Source organism: Anopheles merus, chromosome 2L (assembly GCF_017562075.2).
Source record: "Anopheles merus strain MAF chromosome 2L, AmerM5.1, whole genome shotgun sequence".
NCBI classification, from domain to species: domain Eukaryota; kingdom Metazoa; phylum Arthropoda; class Insecta; order Diptera; family Culicidae; genus Anopheles; species Anopheles merus.
In genome coordinates this window covers 5,552,548-5,574,413 of record NC_054083.1, presented here as the reverse complement: position 1 = coordinate 5,574,413, position 21,866 = coordinate 5,552,548, and the positions used below count along the sequence as shown (strand labels likewise).

The following is a 21,866-nucleotide window of genomic DNA, read 5'->3' as shown; positions in this document are numbered from 1 at the left end:
CTGTAGAGCATGAGATGATCGTAAAAAAACGGTTACAGGAGATTTATACACTGTGAGAAAACGAGAAGGCAACAGCTTTATACAATATCGGAGAGAAATAGACACAAAGAGAGAGAGAAAGAGAGAGAGAGAGATAGAGAGTAATAGAGAGAGATAGAGAGAGATAGAGAGAGATAGAGAGAGATAGAGAGAGATAGAGAGAGATAGAGAGAGATAGAGAGAGATAGAGAGAGATAGAGAGAGATAGAGAGAGATAGAGAGAGATAGAGAGAGATAGAGAGAGATAGAGAGAGATAGAGAGAGATAGAGAGAGATAGAGAGAGATAGAGAGAGATAGATAGAGAGAGTTAGAGTTGGAGAGCGCTAGAGAGGAGAGAGTAATCAGTTATGAATTGGTGCGAACAAATCATACGTAAATAATTAAGAAACAATGAAAACACATTTTTTGCCAAAGAAATTGCTCATAGTTGCTCATAGGAACGATTGATAAAAAATAAGCATACGTCGGTCAAATTTGTTATAATACAGTAGGTGACCGCTAACTGGATGTGTTTTAACTGGAGTGCTTTTAACTGGAGGTTCGCTAGAGTGATTCTCAGTTAACGAACACTTAAACGTCCAAACATGGAACATCCGGAATCTCATGAAGAGAAATTTGTCGCAAATGTGCATTTTTCAAACAAATTTAGAGTCTTTTGCCTACTTTTGCTATTAATTTATGTTATTACACGAATTACTATACTTTATATCAACATAAATGAAAAAAAAAGTTTGGTATGTTTATGCCAGTCAACGCCAATCAAAACAATCAATCCATAGAAACGTCCCTCCAGTTAGCGAACATTGTTCGTTAACTGGAGCTTGTTTACCTCTCAGTTAGCGGTCATCTACTGTACATTACTTTTTATAATGATAGTAATGATTAAGTTTTTCTTAAATATTTTTTTATGTTAAATGTTTTGATTTTTGTTATAAGTATTTATTCTTCTTATTGGGGTAATGTCCTGCGCGGACATGACGGCCTGTACAGGTTTTCGAGACTTATTAAGTATCACGCTGCCAGATAGTCAGTCCTTGATTCGATGGGACGGTCCATGTGAGGATTAAACCCACGACGGGCATGTTGTTGAGTCATGCGAGGTGACGATTGTGCCACGGGACCACCCCTGTTACAACAGCAGTATTGATTTTTAATATCAAATTGATATTTAAAAAAAGTTGATAAAAATGGGTTGAATTACTATCATCATCGTTGAGAAGAATAGCCTTGCTTCTTGGATATCAATTGAGGCAATCGCAAATACCGCTGTTATCATTTGTAGTAAAGAACGCCAGATTGAATGTTAGGTGGTGTGGCTTGGGGTGAAGAAAAAATCGAATCAAGTTGAGAGTATTTGTTTAACAATTTCATCTATGATTTTTTCGCTGACTCGCTCTCCCCGCTATCATATAACTGTCAGAGAGCGCGGGGAACACATTGCAACCGCAACCAGCCAGCCAGCCGGACAAATTCCTCTTCGTTTGGTGATACCGCAAAAGATGCGTACTTAGGTTCGACGAAGGTTGTGGAGAAATGCCGGAACAATCGTGTTTTCTAATAGAGGGAAAAAAGCAGTTTTGAGTAAGGGTAAAAAACGAGTCCTCGCCGTAGGGAGAAAATGTATGGTGCTGTTCTGGTGGGTATTTCTATTTTGCGTTTCTGTTTGTATCGCACTTCGCCGTGTCGTGTGCTGCTAGTAGATTTCTATGGTACCGCTGGGAAATAAATGAAACCTGATTTATCTCTTCCCAGTACCGTCAACCGTTTGTGGTTTTCTAAATTAGTGGTCGCTTTCAAAGCATTTTTGAATACATAGTAATTTGATTTGTGTAGTTTGAATACAAATCATAATTGTTGGGTTTTCAATCACTCAATCACAAAAATAAATTGAAACCGAAAATGCAGTGTGTAAGTCATATGAAATGTCAGTATAGGGTTGTTTATTGCATCATGCAGACATATTTTTTAGAAACACATTAACCAGTTAGCAAATAACATGGGTGATAGTCAAAAATCATCTTCTCAGATTTTTTAAAAATTGTATTATGTGCTATTATAATTGCTGTATAAGATAACTCGAGAATTAGAAAAAAAAATAGTAATATTATTGCTCATAGTTTAGTCTAATGTACTCTTTGCTTGGTAATATTTATTTAGTTTTACGAAGATTTTGCTTATACTTCCTGTTCATGAATTGCGCAGCATACATAACAAACCCAACGTTTGTTAAGCTAAAGGGAATTTGGCCTCGTATTTTGTTCTATCGTTCTCCGTAGGTTGTTGCGCCTTTACAAAATGGTATTTTTGGTTAATGGTTTGCAAATAATAAAAACGAAGTGTATGCAAAATTGGCCATCCGTTTCCCTTCTTACGGGTAAAGAGTGCGCCTGCATGTAGTGGTTCGCAGAGTAGGGTACGTCGCTGAAAACGACGAAGCGAGTACGGTTGAAATTTTCCAAAATGACAGTAAATATTTGAAGGTGAATTCGTTTTCTGCGCTGCAACATTGTAATTGTACGTGAGTTTCTATATATTATAATTTGGCTTTTTATTATGATAGTAACAATCCAGCCTTGCGTGATGACTAAGTTATATATTTTTTTAAATATGTTTAATATGGATTATTTACAAATTAAAATACATATAAATATATTGTACATGTAATATGTATGATGTTCCACACAAAATTAGGGAGTGCAGTTTTAATTATGCTTAAGTTTCATTTATCTAGTAAAATGTTCAATGTTTTTTTTATCTATAATTCTACTTCGTTTCTTATCATTGGTATAGATTTTACATAAAGTTTGTCTTAAAAAGAAGTAAAATTATTTGCACATATCTGCATGTTCTGCACGCTTTATTTTGGCATAGATTATGTTTAAATGCTTCTGTAGTTGTTGATTTTGATCTATTTTTTTATTTATTTTAACGTTTTTGAATCCTTATACTAGCTCCAGTTTTGTTTCAGTTTGTGTATGTTTTGGAAACCAATCGCCTCTATTATTATTTTTCTTTGATAGTAACAATTCAATACAATCAAAAATTCAATTGGGGTTATTTTACTTTCGTTTTGGTAATATTGGGTAAATTTATTTAGGTTGTTATTATGTGGGTTCGTTTCTTAATTTGCAACCGGAATGAGAGATGGAAAGACGCGCGTTATGAAACCATACGATCCTACATAGCGCGTACCCAGTACATGCTGATCAACATTTTACACCATGTCGAATGAAACGTTCTATTGTTGTAAAGCTCAATCAACTCTTACTAACTGGGAAAAACGAGAAAATATGCGACAAAGATGGTTCAGCTTAGTAATTGTCCTCTCCACGTTTGTAAGTTTCGTTTACTTAAGTCGCTTTTTTATCATCAATTCCCTTTGGTGAATTGAAAAAGCGATGGCCACTCAACACAATCAGGAATGAAGAGAAGTGTAAAAAATGAGTATGTACGGTTACTGAAAAAGGGTGAAATATATCTTTGAGTATTTAAAGGCTCAGAGTAAAAGGGACGAGGTGATGTGATATTAATAGTGTAAGATAGATAGAGACAATTAAGGAGCACAGGGAAGGCACGGAATGGAGGCATACATATAAAGGACTTGAAAAAAAAGGGGACGTGGAAAAGAAAGGAGCGGGGTCACCGAGAGTATCTACAAAGAACAATCCAATTTTTTATAACATTGTCCTTTCGCCCTCATTTTGCCTTTGTTCATGTTGGTATTTGTGAATATATTAAAAATTAATGCAATTATACTAATTTGTAGATTTTAGGTAAAGGATTTTTCCTTGTGGTTCGTAGCGATCTCGGTTAATTTGTTGGTACTTCGGAATCTCTCCTATCTGTGACCGAACTAGAACTAGTGTCGGTTCCCTTTACATTTTTTATCCATTTTATGGCTATGAACTGTTTTTTTAAGGCCGGGGGGCATTGTCCGTACCCGCAAGCGTAATTTTTATTTTCACTAGCGCATCTGGCGTCGGCTGGTGGAAGCTTTTTTTGGTCATCGAGGGAATGGTCATCCCGGTTCTCAAAATTAAGTAGTTTTTCCATCGCTTTCCATTGCAAAAATGGATGCAATGCGTGCAAAACATGTGTATCTACGTTTTACAAAACTTTTCTCCTCCGATTTAAGTAAAAAACATGGAAAATTAACGTGTTTTCTGGAGCGGCTCCAAATTGTTTGGCAAAATGCTTCGGTCAGCCGCCGCCAGATGCGCTAGTGAAAATCAAAATTACACTACGGAGTACGATCAATTTAGCCCGGCCTTTATGATTTTATATAATAGGTCTTTGTATCTTGAAGGATGTTTAATAAAATAAGAAAAAAACATCTATCTAAAAAGTTGAACATTTAAAAATAATATAAATATTATTGGTATTTGCTTGTTTTGGAGTTGGCAATATTGTGCTGTATGTTTTGTATTTTTTCTCATGTTTTACGATGGAGATGTTAAAATTTGAAGTCGTAAAGGCGACTGAACTGTTTTTTTCTTCTTCTTAAATTTTGTCGCGAAGGTCGTAGCAAAGGCTAAAACATCATAGCGTTAAGGCCGGGGTACATTGTCCGTACCCGCTAGTGTAATTTCGATTTTCACTAGCGCATCTGGCGGCGGCTGATCGAAGCATTTTGACAAACATTTTGGAGCCGCTTCAGAAAATATGTTTTTTTTTCCATGTTTTTTACATAAACTGGACTGGAAAAGCTTTGTAATTGATAGGTGAATATGTAGTGTAAGTATTTTAGCCATTTCCGCATTGAAAAATGATGCAAATAATACTATATTTTGAGATCCGGCACCACCAATCCCTCGATGACCAAAAAACCTTCCATCAGCCGCCGCCAGATGCGCTAGTGAAAATCAAAATTACACTAGCGAGTACGGACAGTGTCCCCCGGCCTTAATGCGATGCCCGCTTGGTCGTGATGAACAAAAAGATGATTTGGTAGGCGCTTACAGGCCCCGCGATAAAATTTCAGGAGATTTCGGCTTGCGGGATTAATGTGAATGAATTTGCAGCCGTGTTGGTATGTAAAATCTTCACGCCATTTTGCGGCACTTGCTGAAATTTCGTGATGACCGTGAGTGCTAACCGTAGCATCAAACTTGGGTCGAAAAAATACAGTTTAAATCTGTATCAAACTCTATAAGACATGAATGAACATGAGCTGAACGGACTGCCACCTATGCATCAATAAAAACTTCAATTTGAATGTTTTTTTCGCTACTTTTAAAAAAATGAAAAAAATAATTAGTCAAAAAATTTCAAAATTCAGTTAAAAATTACTGAGTAATGGTAAAAAAAATTAGTGTGTACGTTCACCGATATCGGTTCTTGCGCATTTCGGGTATGGTGTGCCTCTTCGTTCTACCTTGCACACATCTTTTGTTGGCATTTTGCATTGGCATTTTGCATTTTGGTTTGAGGCCTCTACCTTGATTCCGCCCGGTTGACTGGGTTCCCACACTGATACGCGCAGGTTGAGCTGGCGTCGCTTCTGCAGTCCGACCGTTGCTCCTTTGTTTTCACGAGATTTGCACTAACCCATCCATTCTTCACTAGAGCTATGGATCAGCATTGCTGCCTTCCTCGCCGTTTCCGAAAATCGAAGAACAACCGTTCTGATATAGCCCAGCCATTATTCTGGATTCTTTTGAATGGAATGGAATGGGTAAAAAATGAAACCATGAGCTTGCTTTTCTACGCAAGAGTAAGTAGATAAAAGCCTGTTCCAAAAGGGAATCAATAAAGTGTCCCAAAATTAAGAAATCCCCTGAAATCTCCTGTATAGCTAGTCGTGAGGTGCATCATCAGCATCGTGCGAGTAACAACATAATGCATGGCTGCTGTTTCATCAGAATTCTGTTCTTCGCGGTTTTTTATGCTTTCTCCAGTGGCTGGTTGGTCCATGACTATCAATCAACAATTGATAGCAGATGCAAAATATCTTTGTCACGGAGTAAAGTCATTACCCGTTAGTGGCATGATACTAAACCACCAAAAAGCAATATTTTTAATGCTTTACTGTTATTATTTCTTCAGTTATTTGCTCATATAACTTCCGAAAATATAAATAATGTATATTTAAATAGCTTAAGATAACCGGCACACGATGTATAGTGAACCGAGAAAACCCCAAAAAATCCGGGAAAAACCGGGAATTTAAAATCCTGATTCGAGTAGCCACCCTGTATTTATTTATCAATTACCAAGCTTTTCCAGTCCAGTTTAAGTAAAAGAAGTTAAAAAAATAACATATTTTGTGAAGTGGCTCCAAATTGTTTGGAAAAATGCCTCGAATAGCCGCCGCCAGATGCGCTAGTAAAAATCGAAATTACACTTGCGAGTACGGACAGTGTAGACACGGCCTTTAGAATTTACAACTTCATCGCAGCTGAAATCCATATTACGGCAGCAACACTTTTTTGCTCTAATGCTTTTAATAAAGACACCAAAATTAATAAATAAAAAGAGTTTTAAACAAATTTAGCTACTATCTTTTCTAAACCAAATTATGGAAACATTAATGAATAATAAATTTTATAGATTCATTATTCTGAAATCAACATTTGACATGAGTGAAGAAGAGTTTGGGCTACTCCAAAGGCCATCTGTAGCGCATTTAAAAGGTTTATCATTTTGGTCGCGGTTTTTTACTTGCCGTAAGTGTTAAATTATAGAGTTTTCGTAAATAATGTAAGTAATCAAAATTGCAATGTCTTTTGGCGGGCAATATTGGCTTTGTTTGCCAATACAATACGCAGCTCAAAAGCAGACATTGAGTCGCGTAAATTTCGTTGTCCCTTCGGAATTCCAGTGAAAATTGATTAATTATTCATCCGGGCGACGCGTATGTATTGTGCCCTGTTAGCGGAAAACAAAGCGGATACGTTTAATCACACAGAACACCATTGCCGTTTGTTATGAACATGATCATGTACGAAAGTATGAGTGTGTAACCAAATTTGATTGGCGGAGGTGTAAAAAAGGCGCTACAACAGCATGGCCGAGGAAAGAGTAACGTTGTTGCAAAGTGGTGAAAATCGTCGAACAAATCAAACGAACCAATTTCTATTTGCTGTGTTCAGATGTGCCTTCTTCCACTTTCAATTGGAACTCAACTCATCCGAAGTACTGCAGATGTAAACTGTTGTTGTAAAATAAATGTTTAGCTAGCTTGGGTTGCAGGTTTTGCTTCATCCATGATTGTCATGCACTGGGGAAGGATTATAAGGAAGGGACACTCAAGTGGGTTTTGCGCGCTAATCGATATGATGTTTGCTCTCGGTACGCATGAACTAGCATACGGTTTGCAAATGTTTCTAGCCCGGTTCGGGTGTCAGTAGTGTCAAAGTTTATTGAAACGCTTCCAAAATGTAATGATTATATTTGTTCGATCGTGAAAATGAAGATTTAATATAAATAGACTTTGTATGAAATGACGTTATATCTGGGCAAAACGAAGAGATGTAAAGGTCGTCTAAAATGCCGTGAAATTTGTCTTTTGTCCAATTTGACAAGCCTGACATGTGGGCTCTGGAGAACAAGCCGTTCGAAGCGCTATATCTATGGAGGGTAGTGTCGGGCATTTCGTTTAATTTCGCGGTATCTGTCAATTCTGCATATGTTCGCATCGATCCGTGATTCGGATTGTTTATCTTAGCGATATTTTGATTCAATTACTCGTAGAAAATATTAACATGTGTTGCCAGCTGGGTAATGAACGGCAGGAAAATAATGTACCCGAAAGGACGGGGAAAAGGTATCATTTTGGAAAGTGCTCTCTTGCTGTTTTAAACTCTTTGTATTGTGGGATTATGATTTTACTGGCAACCTCGTCATTAGTAGAAAGATGAATATGCTTTACAATCGTGTTGTGGTTGTGTTTGTTTTTTAAATTGAAGTCAACTGTTTAGTTTTAAACACAGCAATTTTTAAACATCATGTGTTACAAAAGTAAAGTTGTTTAATGGAACACAAATAATTCAATTACGGGCGGACAATTCGGTCATATCATTTGGATTAAATCAACAATTCAGCACAATAAAAATCACGTCCAAACTTAATTTTGTTATTGTTATCATGTTAGAATACATTATTGTATTATTCTAATCGTCAAAAAAAACCCTCTAAATTGTAAAGTGATCTGATATAACGATTTTAACGGGTTGTTTATCGGAAAGAAAGTAAAGGCAAAAAGTGCGTGAAGCTTATCAGCTAAACTTTACATTTGTATTTAACTATATGCACTGGTGCGCGTACCTCTGCCATCCGCCAATCGATATATTTGTGTAACTCATCGTTCTTGTTATGTCGTGTTTACTACAACTAGAACAAACTTCAATTACATAGAAGTGTAGCGAACTGGTAAATAGAACCGTGTGGTACTAGCAGCCATACGTAGCCCCGTTTTTGGGTACTAGCACGTTTGTATGCAATATTGATCGTTTCGATAATGATGGTAATGATTGTAATTATATTTAAATAATAAATTATAATTGACATCTATAATACAAACATGTGGATATGAAACATCGCTAAAGCGGTCTTTAGTTGGGAATCAACCGCGGTGGATTGAAGGAAGAAACATCATTATATACGAAAATGAATCTGATTGCTGCATCAGAATTAGTCGATGGCTTGAATATGATTATCGATTGATTTAACCGGTTGTAAGAAAATGTTGAATGATTTATTTATTTATTTATTTATTTTTGTTGAGTATTACAGCCTGGCCCGATGTACGCTTACAATTAGTTACAATTAGTTTGGACTTGTTAAACCAAAGAATTAAGATTTGTTAACAAGTCATTTAATAATTAATATGCAATATTACAAATACCATTTTGAGTGATTAAGCAAAGAGTCTCACAATCTAAATAATCGTGTTTTGTATGATTTACATAGAATAAATCGAATAATTATGAATTACGGATATTCCCCAAGATACGCGGGTTCCTTTTATACTTGAATTCGCAGATACGCGGTTTTCTAAATTTGACATCTCTTTGAGTAAATTGTACTGATTTGATACTACTATTGCCAAATGCAAAACCTGCCACTTAAAGCAAAATTATACAAAAAATAGCTGTATTTTGGTTATACTTCGACTTACGTGGATACGCGATTTTTTCTTGTTCCGCATTAATAGCTTATCTCGGGGACAACCTGTTTAAAGAAAATAGATTCAATGAAAGATATATGGTGCATGAAATGTTACCGCAAGAATATAAAACCACAATTGGTTTTATTTTTAGCTTTTGTTCTTTGGTCTAAATTTATCGAATAAGTGGCCTAGAACAAGTATGAGCAAGTATGAAAACAAGTGTGTAACTTTGAAACTTCATTCCTTTCGCCAAATGGGAATCATTCGCGCGTACTAATTAAATTGAATTAATTAAATGAATGAGTGAGTGGTTAAAAGAGCGAAAAAGCAAGTAAGCAATCAGTGCAGTGAGTTTGTTAGAGAGTATTTGAACGATAGCTCTTCTTTCAGTGCCTTTATCAGTTCAGCTTGATTAGTGGACGACAGCCTCGAGGTATTGGGTAGCTTGGTTGCGGTCCGTTGAAAGGTAGCGTGCTCGAAGTTAGTCTTCAAATTCGACAAGACTCACTACCCTTGGGGTATTCCATGTACAAACGGTTGATTTAGTGCTCGCGAGATGAAATTATGATTGCTAAATTTCGCACGAAGCATAAAATAATTTGTTCAAGTGGGTATGTACCCAACGATTTGTTTATCGTCCCAAAAGTAATCGAGAAATGAAGATGTAGCATTTATAGTATGATGAGAAGAACACTGCTGGGGAAGATGAGACGAGCATCACGATATGTAGATGGGGATCGAGTGGCTGATGATGGAATTTGGAGTTCGAGTTGGTTGAGATATTTTGAAAGAGATTTTTTGCTTGTTCTGCTTATTTGCAAGTGCTTAGTCTACGAGTGGGTATGTCCGTACAGAATTGTTTGACAGAACTTTGGAGGCTACTTTCATGATATTTGCTTACTTAACTTGTTTGTTAGTAAATTGAATGATTTGTATATGTAACATCGCGTTTCTTGGTATGTTCCGTATTATTTCATTCAGAAGGAAGGTTACAAACTTCATATTCTGCATGGAAATGAACCGAACAATTAACGCCATCGTAACATTTGCTTTGAATAGCGTGATTATTTGTATGAAAAAAAAATATATGTATTAAGCTATTATAATTTTAATAATTTATGTAGATCTATTTTGTATATTTTTTTTTTTTGAGGTTTGTGATTCTACAACCAATATATTAGATATAGCGGATGGTGGATTTAGAGTAGTGAACGCAGCTAACTTGGGGGAGAAGGAGGGTACTTGGGTCCCTCGGGGTTCCATTGTCCACGGGGGGCTTTCGGGGGCGACCGCTCAGTCCGTCTACACTACACACTACAACATATGTCCGTCTATACAAATCCTTCTATACTGGATATAACCCGGATAGTGCGTTTAAGTCCCTATAAACCTAACCCATGATACTGCAGCAAGATATGTTTAATATTATCACTTTCTTATTTTAATAGTATCTTGAACAAATAATCATTTATTTGCTCCTACAACTACAAAAAAAGTTGTAATAAAGATGCTCAATAACTACAAATGAAGTTAAGGTGTATGTTGTATTTTTGGTTTGCAAATGTGCGTGAGGAGCTTTAACCCATTTAGTGTTTTGCCCGAGTGCGACTCGGGCTGTGCTTCTGTTCTCGGTTACGATTGACTCGTCGCGTGTGGGGAGAGGGAGGGAGATAAAACAATGATTCAGGGTTTCCCAGTATTTATTGGTCGGTTCCCATATTATTTTGGGCCCGTCGTACGAATTATACAACATATCCTATAGACTTTTGGTTTGTTCCCATAATTTATTGGTGTCGTCCGATTAGATATCAATACAATTGAACCTAAAAATTCTGGGAACGCCCAATAAATCGTGGGAATACAAAAAAAAACAAACAAAAAACAAAAAAAAAACAAAAAAAAGGGGGAAGCAACTAAACAATTATTGGAACTGACCAATAAATCGTGGAAACCCAGTAATGTCACATTTTCCACATCATCTTTTGTGTAAAACACCGGTTTGCAGAACGGGTTAAAATTAGTATCTTTTACTAACTTTTTGACCATTAATCAATATGGCTTTGTGCATTTTCTAAAAATCGTGGGACTGTCAAAGGGTTAATACAATGTGGAATTGATCAATTTGTTGAAGATGCATATGAATTTAACGTGTCGGCCATACGATGACCGTAGTGTGAATTTGCGCATATTTTATTTTTATAGAAAATTATACTGAATATTACTTGTTCTAATTTTACTTACAGATAAAACAAATGTTACGGGTACATTACATACGTGTTTCATCTGCAAAGCAGAGTTGTGCTCGCGTACACGACCTCTTGAGCGAAGCCGTGCCACGCAGTATGGAATATCGGAAGCGGATATCCCCGTTGGAGCTAGAATTTGCAACAGTTGCCAGTGCAAATCGGTTAAATCGCGTTATACTCACTGTCCTCTTCCAACCTGTCCCAATCCTAAAGATCGCGTAAAGCGCTTCCGAAATCTTCCGCCTCGGTTGTTTGAACTGGTACCAGAAATACGCGATCCGATCGTGCAAGAGCTTCAAATACCACCAAATGTTAGCAAATGCTGTTCGGCGTGTTTGACAAGGATTCGTCGTAAGATGGGTCCTCATCTGCTTGGCAGCAACAGTCTAACCGAAGAGGAGGTTAGCCGACTGAAAAAATTATTGCAAGAGCATGGTCCCAAGTGGAGCCAGTTTGCAGAATCGTTCGGAAAACCAGTTCTCGCCCTTAAAAGTTGCTATTTTCACTATCAGAAAAAGTATGGGCTGGATGTTGCTTTAAATGAGTACTATAAACTGCATCCCAGCGAGGATCGTCGGTCGGCCTTAACTGATGGCGATGAGTCAGATCTCAGTGCCGAGTCAACTTCCTCAGATGAACGGGATGGTAGCAGCGACACTACTGCGTCGGCAGAAAGCCCAACTGCTGGAAATGGAGGAGTAAATAGTGTTACAATCGGAAACGTGACAGCGATGCCTACGAAAAACAACAGTAGCAGCATTACTACTGATGGAATTTCTATTGTAGAAGGTGTGCTTACAACAGCTAAACTGGAAGAAAGCGGGCGAATCATACTCGATAGTGGTAATGTCCCATCTGGCGTTATTGGTGATAGTGACAGCGTTAGTGGCAGTGAAGTCGCAATTTCATTAGCACCACCACCAAAGACCACAGCGACAATAACCGGATCTTCTTCGTCAACATCTTCGGGTGGTAGTGGTGTCGCGTATGAGGATGACCGTTTACTTCCTCCAGGTCAACCTCAGCCAAGGAAAGCATTACGCCACACGGAGGAATATGATAGTTCAGCGACCGAAACCGCTGATGAAGAGAATGAATCATCTCCAGCGAATAGGCAGAGTCCTAAAGTATCTCTTTCTCATCCTCCGATACCACATCCGCACTACCCGCCACCATTGCATCACAGCTCTGGAATTGCAATGTTGCACAACTCTATTAGCAACGCTCAGCAACACACGAATGGTCCTCGTTCTAATGTCATTGGAGGATGTGTAAGCGATATAAACTCACCACAGAATGTAAGGGACGTGATGTTAAATGTCATTGAAAGATCGTTAAAGAATAACTCACTAGCGGCAACCAGCAAACCACCTCCGCCGGGATTACGTGACCTACAATTTGGATCTAGTGTAACACCATCCTCTTCTGTGCCCTCTGGACAGCAAATTCAATCAGTAACGGGATCTGTACCAGCGCTGGCTTCCTCAGGGGCCTCCTCTACATCGTCATCGATGGGCAGAGATTTTCGTGATGGGACGAAAGTAGTGTTAACCTCAACAGGAGGTGTTCCACAAGTAATTACAGGAGTTGGTGCTACCGTGACATCGACGTCCACCGGTCAGCAATCTAATCCACTTTCGATGCCAGTCTCCACATTAGGAATTACTGTGGTGAACTCTCATGGACAAATAATTTCTTCGCCAGCAGGCCAGCAGCCGCATTCAGCTATACCACCTCCACTTATTGGTGGTCATGTGCAATTAAATCATCATCATGCATTGAGTAGTCAAATTCCGGCAACTATCACTCCAATTCCACACTCTATACACCTTGGAGCATCGCCAACTTTGAGTTCATCTGTAGTTCGCCCACCAAACGATGAACCACAAACGTTGGATCTTAGCATCAAAAAAACACCCCGCACAGAGACGATGGCTGTATCGGCTGCTCCAACAAAACCAACGGAAACTAGCAACAATGTTAGTAGTGGTGGAGGAAACTTTCCACCACCGCCTGCGCACAGCCACAATAATAGTAATCATTTGAGCGGCACTGCTGGTGGAAATAGCGCGGCTGGCGGAAGCAGTGGAAATAACAACAATATTAACAATAAATTTCATCTTGGGCATCTATTGCCATCAAGCACGCATGGACCTTCAGTTACTGTCTATAGAACGGATGGTACATTTTCGGGGCCTAACATTCCTCCATCGTCAACATCTGCTGTGGGAGGTGGTACCTATGTGAGCTATCACCCGTCCGGGGCGGGCGTATCTGATGCTATGGGCCGTACGTTGACAAAATCCCCTTCGGGTACTGGGGCAGCATACCTTACCATACCGCTGGGCACAGGGCCAGGGCAGAACAGTGGAGGGTTGTCGATGCAAGGTTCGACGGGATCTACACGTCAGTCAACATTGTCTTCGCTCACACCTCCACCCCCTTTGTCAGGAAGCGGAATTACAAAGGGGAAGAACACTCCCAAACTGAGTCCTAAATTATCTAGTAGTGGTTCTGTCAGCGGTGGTCCTAAAGGAGGTTCCATTACCCATGGCACTCCGGTAAATGCCACTCAACAGCAGCAGCAAAATCAGTTAATCATCCAGGGTCAGCCAACATCTACGGCAAATTTAAGCCCACGGTACGAACCGCATCTTCTGCGTCAAACACCGCCATCATCGGCTGCTTCCAGTGGTCGCCCTGGTACTTCTTCATCTCCGGTCATAATGAGTGACAAGTTTATAGGTTCCATAACTCAAGGAACTCCTGTGCATGGGGGCAGTGGGGGACTCCTGTCTGATAAACGTTCCAGCTCTTCAGCATACGAATACAAGCGTCAGAGTCCTGCGCAAACAATAGTAGTTCCTGGCGGGGGCCATATATTACCAATTCAGTTTAGTCCCTATGGAACTGGAGTTCGGGGCGTCAGCGGTGGAAGTGGTAATGGAGCTTCTGGCGTTACAGCGTACTCGTCACTTGAGCCAACTTCACAACAGTTGAGTTCAAGACAAATCATAATGAACGACTACATAACTTCACAACAGATGCAAGGCCGAACTAGTGCCGCAGGTGGTAATGGAGCAGTCGGCTCAACTGGTGTTGTACCTTTGGTCGTCAATGCAACTGCCAACAGTCGCTCTGGGAAGGAATCTCCTTTACCACGAAGCGTTGGCGTTAGTGTTCCTGGAGGTCCTACGCCATTGTCTATTCCACCGGGTTCAATATATGGTATCGTAGGAAGCAATGTAGTTGGGACGTCACCTTTGGGCATTGTTAGTAGCCGACAAGCTCAGAATGATTATCTAAGCCGAACTTCACCAGCTGCTGATCATGTTAACAGGTACGGTTAAAATTTAATGGCGATTAAAGCTTAGAGTTTAATAGATAAACAGTTTTACCAGGGACTATAAAATTAATATTAATTTAATATGGTTTGGCGATACATGCGTGATTTGATAAAAAATCTTTATGTTGATATTGTTGTAAACTTTAATTTTTACTTTATTTAATCACTTTATTGTTTTTTTGACTGCAGAATTTCACCGGTGTACAGTAATACGTCTAGTCCACATCGAACTCCGCCACCACCACAGCGACAAGGTGTTATACAGCGTCACAATACTAATAACAGCAGTGGCAGTGGATCTGGAGGTAACAGTACTGGAAATGCCGGCACTGTGGCTATGGTTGTAGGTGGAAGCGGCGTTTCTTCTAAGCCACCTAGTCCAGCACCGCGTTATCATCTGCAACCTCCACCTCCTCCTCATCATTATCTTCAAGGTAGTGTTTAATAATAGAGGGATAGCACAACATTGACACATTGCAATCAACATGTGTTAATAATTGTATTTTCGCTTTGGTTTGCAGATGCGTTTACCTCGTTCGTTGATTTAGCGGTTCAACAACCACCGATGACAGTTCCGCACAAGGACGACGCAAAACGAGGGGTGCCCGATCAGCAGCAACAACCATCTGCGACGATATCGACAGGATTATCAGTAGTTGGGTCTTCGAGTGTACACCATGATATGCGCTATCAGCACCCTACAATGATTCCATTCCACCATCAGCAACATCAGCTGCATCAACAAACAAAACAACTTGCGCAATCGCAAACACAACAACTGCATCAACAACAAAATATACATCATACGCAAGAACAGTCGAAAACACTGCTTCAAGATCCGATTAAGCTGCAGGCACAGGAACTATCAAAAACACAATCACAATCCCAGCCGCCAGTACAGCTACAGTCTCAATCCCATAATCAGCAACAATTATCTCACCAAGCGCATCAACAACACCAACCGGCTCAATCGCCTCAGCCACCTCATTTGCTACAATCGAAACAGCAATCGCAATCCCAGTCGATTCACGCGCAGCCTCTGCAAAATCCTCAATTACATCATCAGGATCATGACCATGAACATCAAAAGCAACAGCAAAAGCAACAACAGCTCCAGCAGTTGCATCAACAGCAAGTAGTGGCTGCAGCTGTTGCTCAGCATCATCAACACCTGAGACAGCAGCAGGTATATATAAATTTGTTTATTGTTTATATGAGATTTTTATACTTATTGTGAAAGGATCTCGTATTAATTATTCTGTTATATTCGGTATGGTGTATTGAGGGGCAATTTGAAAGTACGCTTGTCAGTTTTGTCAGCCAAATTCACGTTATGTATGCTTTTGTTCGTTTAAAGATGTTTTTGAAGCGCATTTTGGTTGGTACGTTGTGAAAAACACTCCTTAAAAGGTGTAGTGAGCACAAGATGCGGAGAGTCTATTGGTTCATAAGATGATTTTGTGGATGAAACGGATATTTTAAGACATTCTAGATATAATAATATGAGATATCAGATAATTCATTAACTCATTAACCCATATAACATATTTTGTATGTTTTTTTTTCTTCAATCAAACCAGGCTGATATGCAGCGCCGTCATCAGCAATCTCCGTTGCATCCATCGTTACAGCAGTTGGGACCTATTGCGGCGTATCAACGGGATCCTCATCATCCTGATCAACGAGATCGGCGTGAGGATCTTAATTTCCGCGACCGTGTTGAACTAGAGCGCAATTTATTGGTGGAAAGGGCGGAACGTGAACGAGATAGGGAACGTGAACTTCGGGACCGTGAGAGAGAACGCGAGCGAACCCGTGAAAGAGAACGAGAGCGTGATCGTGATCGAGAGCGTGATCGTGATCGAGATCGTGATCGTGATCGTGATCGTGATCGTGATCGTGATCGTGATCGTGATCGTGATCGTGATCGTGATCGTGATCGTGATCGTGATCGTGATCGTGATCGTGATCATGATCATGATCGTGATCGTGATCGTGATCGTGATCGTGATCGTGATCGAGATCGTGAACGAGAACAAGAAAGGGAACGAGAGCGGGAACGAGAACGTGAACGTGAACGGGAGCGTGATCGCGAACATCGAGAGCGTCGCGAGTTAGAACGTGAACAACAGGCACGGGAGCATTTGCATCGTGATCGCGAACGTCTCGATCGGCATCATGAGGCAGAAGAACGCCGAAGAAAGCAACAATATGACGGATACTTGCCAGATAGGCGAGAAAGGTAATTTTAATTTTAGTAACAATCTCACAACATACGGATTAAAGTGTAAAACATCATAATATACCATATTCTATTTGAAATTTCAATTACATTCTATTTTTGTTTTCCTACTATATTCAATGGTTTCTGCAATAAAATATTACAGTTAACATAAACAGTGTACAATAAATTATTATTTATTGTTCAGTAGGGACGGCCAGGCCGTATTGCTATACAATAAATTATATTTGGACAAAAAAAGTAAAGATATAATTAAAAAAAAAAAAAAACAAAACAAACCAACAATTTCAATCGCAAAATGAACCTTTACTTTAAATTATTTTTTTAATTACTTTTCAGAGCGATTGAATTAATGAGCGGTCGAAATACCTCAGATGGGTCACTTACAGCAGCAAATTTGATTGATGCTATCATAACACATCAGATAAGCCAAACAGCAGTCGATCCACCTCCTATGCCGTCGGTTCGAGATCCTCATAGGGCACCATATGTAAGTGTCGAAGGCAACACAATGTATCTTCCTTAGAGTCACATAGACATAGAGATCTTACATAGAGTTACAAATAGCGATTTTTTTGTCTTATTGATATCAATATTATAAGAAACAACACGAATAGTTCCGTAGCTACAATGATGAATTGCTTTTATGATGTTTTATTTTTTCAGTTTGCGTCGCGCGACCAGCGTTCTATTGCAATGCAGCAGGTGATACACGAAAACAACGGAAGCAAATCTCATTCTCCCAATGTAATAAATGTTGACTTGGATTCAGATAACGTACCATCCCATCACAGACGCGACAGTGGTGGAATAAGCGGTAACAGTCTTGGTGGTGTAAAAAATATCACTCTTGGCGAGTTAACAGAATCGATCATAGCTAAGGACTATTCGCCCAACCCCAATCCATACCTTCCGCTACGACCACCAATGATACCGTATGGTGCATCAACGACCGGAAATCCCGGAGCGGAAGCAATTCTGGCAGCTGATCAATGGAAACATCGACGTCCAACGTCTCTAACAACATCCAGTAAGGAAGAACAAATGCAACGTGCACACGAAACTCAAAAGGGTCCCGGTCGAGCTACTCCTGAAGATCGGCATATTATTCGACTTGCGCAATCACCTGGCCCAAGAAGTAAGTTTCATGAATCCGCCTCGCCCGACGGGCCACAATTCTTTCACCCGGGGCCTCATTTGGGACGCGTCGCTGGTGGCACCGGAGTGCCTCATGCCGGAGCAGGAGGCAGGGATAATTTCGTTCTTGACTTTTACGTAAAAAATCGTATTGTCGAAGCAATGCGAACTGAAGATGAAAAGCGTGCTTCTACAGATCCTTCGATGGTGGTAGTTGTTGATGGAGTCGGTGGGGGTAGTCGGAATATTGAACGCCAGCAAGAATCCTCTCCACGCAGTTTCCAAAATCTCTCACCTCATCATCATCAGCCACCCTCGTCTCACCATCATGTGAAGGAAATTACTTTGGTTGACCGAAGTGGTACACCGGCCTCTGGAGCAAGCGATGGACAACCGCATTCTTTGAATGAAGATCACAAACAAAATCATCCGTATCCACAGCATTCTACGCATTCTTCCGTATTAGCAGTATCGGGTTCTACTACATCAAGTCCAGTCGTCGTTCATAGCACATACCATCCGCTAACGACGCAGCCGCTAACGTCGTTCACTACACCACCAACTTACGCCTATCCGTTTAGTGCCCTTACTGTGGCCAGTGGGGGGCCGCCAACTACTTCTACTGGGCATCCTTCTTCGCCATCTACATCTTCCACGACGTCTATAGTGAACTTGATGGGGGCTGGAAGTGGTGGAGGTAATAATGTTGCTGGTTTGAAATCTATGCATTCAGGAATGATTATCACTGGAAGTGGTGCTGGAGTAACTGGCGGTCTTGGCGGAAACAATTCTATTGGAGCAAACAACGGAGGAGGCAACGGATCTGGTGGTGTATTGACTGATGATCGTCATATTACCTCTGCTATCGAACCGAAACCACTGCTATCTGCTCAATATGAAGCGCTGAGTGATGAAGATTAAGGCGAAACCCCTTAGCTCTAAAGCTAAACACACGAATTGCGTTAATGTTATGTTTATTTTTCATTGCACGCTCATTTTTTTTTCAACGTATTTTTTATCTTCCTTGCCATGAATTCTGGCCAAAACATCGTGCACTCATGTTAAAGATTGCATTTTGCGTGTCAGCTTCATATTTTAACATAAAACAAAAGGAACTAATAGTTATCAGTTTTTGCAAATCATACTGCAAAGATGCCAAATCTATCATGAACAATAATCATATGCTTCACTCATTATAGGCTTCTAAAGAGTTTTCCGACTAGGAATACGGTATTTCAAAAAAGTTAATAATAATAATAATAATGCAGCTTCATAGTGCCGCAGAAAACGTATAAAGTAACACGCAATATGTCGTGGTTTCGCCATTTGTCTAGGCTGGCTTGTTCCAACAAGATCATGATAGTGAGCTGGTTCCAACAAGAACATGAAAGTGGTACTAAGCAAACGTTTGAGTATGATGAGTAATATGCAGAAATAGACATTAGAATGAAATGTGGACAGGAATAATCTGGATGTAATGGCAAGTTTCGATCAATGTCATGCAAGCATATGATGAATTTGGAGAGACGATACGGAAGTGCAAGATCTTCCTCAATATGGCAAAATTATCAAATAAACACTCAACACAAGCATCCTTATTCGCCATACTCAAAGCGCCATTATACAATCAACAAAAACAGAGAAAAAATAATTTCAAACCGATGCTCTTAAACAGTACATTATGGAAAATTTGAACGTAGAGGCAGGAATACAGGTAGAATTAGTAATACTTCACAGTCAGGTAGAGAGATAGACATTGACAAAAGGAGAGCTACTACACATTATTTGCCACAGCTACTTAAAGGTAACTCTCACGATTCGAAATTTTCTTTAGATTTGATTCCTTCCAACTAAGCGTAGAATTAAAATGTTCAGTAACTGATATTTCAAAGTTATGTATTTTTTATCCAGAAATCAGTTTATATAACTAATACAGTTTTATGAAAGATCATCAAATTCAAAGGCAATTGTAAGTCGAGAAATTGAATGTCTCAACAAACATATCTTATCATTTTGCTTCAGTTACACAATTTCGTACGTTTTGTTACACATCTACCACCGTTATACATTATGCTTCTATATATACACCGTTATACATTATGCTTCTGAGGTGCTAAATAGAAAGAGCGTTTTGATGTGGGCCTGACATGGTTTACACCGATATTTTACTTTATTCACACCCATACACTCATTTTTTTAATATTCAATGTACACACATAATACAAAAAAACACATAAACACACACAGTCAAACAGATACATAAAAAATCCTCTCATCATAAAAAAAAAGAATTAAATTGCCCTTTCGAATCCAAAGTTGCAATTTACGAAAATGTTATGCTGTTCGTTAGTAAGCAACACATCGACCGAGCATGGATGAGTCGTTTTCGTTGCGATAAGTCCAATCCGATTACTTTTAATCGATAAGATCGAGATCAGATTCGTATTACGATCATTATCATTCGTTGGACTCTTGTCACTTTGCAGCATCCAAAGGGTGTAGAAAAACGAAATTATGAAAAAGCTGAGCTGTGCGTCGTTTGCAAATATGATGGTTTTATCATTCGTTTGAATTGTGTTCCTTGATCAACATCTATTGTATATGCTTTGCCGATGCTAAACTGCCTATCGATTACTGTCTGTTTTGTGTGTATGCGGTTGTATTACATAGGTGAATGATGTGAAACTGTATTTGCAATCGTGTATGGCAAATATACAATGAAACCAAAATAACAGAGCAAATGTTCTTTATTTTTTGCAATGATCATTTGATTGGATCAGCTTGTGACGAATGTAAAAGACATCGAGGAAAATTGATGAATAATCGCGGGGAAATTATATGAATAGAAGAGGAAGAAGGGATCCTGGAATATAAAAAAAACGTAGCAACTAATTGCTCTTACAAAGGATATTACTCATTCTGAGATAGGACACATTATGTACAGTAAAAATAAAATGAAAAATAAGTGACCAGCAAGATACTTTACACCCAAAATCAGTGAAGTGGTGCGATTTATTCTTTAATCGATTTTTTAAATTTCCTTAGTTTATGCATTATATGATACGATTTGTTCATTTTATTTTTTTTAAAAGTAATTTAGCGATTATGAAAACATTTAGAATATCCATTAAATAACGGAAAGGTCGCTGAGAAGTATATTACAAACATAAATGTAAGGAATCGAGAAAATCTGAGTGAACGAAAAAAAAAGAATGGCAAGCATGTAAAAGGAAATATAATAGGTACTATGAAAATACTGCAAGAATACGAAAAAGGTGTAGAGCAGTCGTAACTTGTAGATGCAGAATATATAACGAACTGAATTAAAGAGAGAGAAAAAAAAACAAAAGAATCGATATGATATGAATATAAGAACGAGTAGATAGTGAGATAACACGTAACTAAAAGTAAACAAGCAAAGAAGTAAAGAAAATAAAGTGAAAATGTAAATTAAACTCTCGAATGACTGAATTATTTGTTATTATTTTTGTCCGATGATTCTTGTAAAAGTATGTATAACGTCTTGTTTTCGCATTTTTGTATATATTTTTTTACGATGCGCAAACTAATGATGGATTGAAACTAGTCTGGAGCCGGCCTACGAAACAAAGCCCTGTACACGAAGTGCACGCGCAAAGCGAAAGACAAAAAACGCAACACAAATTCCGGTTGACTTTGATTGACTCCGGACGACTACGAACGACTCCGTACGACTCCGGACTAGTGTTGGTGTGGTATGTTTGGTG

At 39.1% G+C, this 21,866-nt stretch overlaps 1 protein-coding gene across 1 annotated transcript in view; it reads left to right on the top strand.

The window, feature by feature from the left end:
* The window catches only part of LOC121591424, a 61,983-nt gene extending 40,456 nt beyond the window's left edge, over positions 1-21,527 (top strand). The window contains exons 9-14 of the mRNA XM_041911892.1: positions 11,393-14,735; positions 14,931-15,175; positions 15,263-15,927; positions 16,322-16,983; positions 17,323-17,473; positions 17,650-21,527. Coding sequence (XP_041767826.1) covers positions 11,393-14,735; positions 14,931-15,175; positions 15,263-15,927; positions 16,322-16,983; positions 17,323-17,473; positions 17,650-19,041 — 6,458 coding nt within the window. The 3' untranslated portion in view covers positions 19,042-21,527. The remainder of the gene's footprint in view (positions 1-11,392; positions 14,736-14,930; positions 15,176-15,262; positions 15,928-16,321; positions 16,984-17,322; positions 17,474-17,649) is intronic.
* Positions 21,528-21,866: the final 339 nt, after the last annotated feature.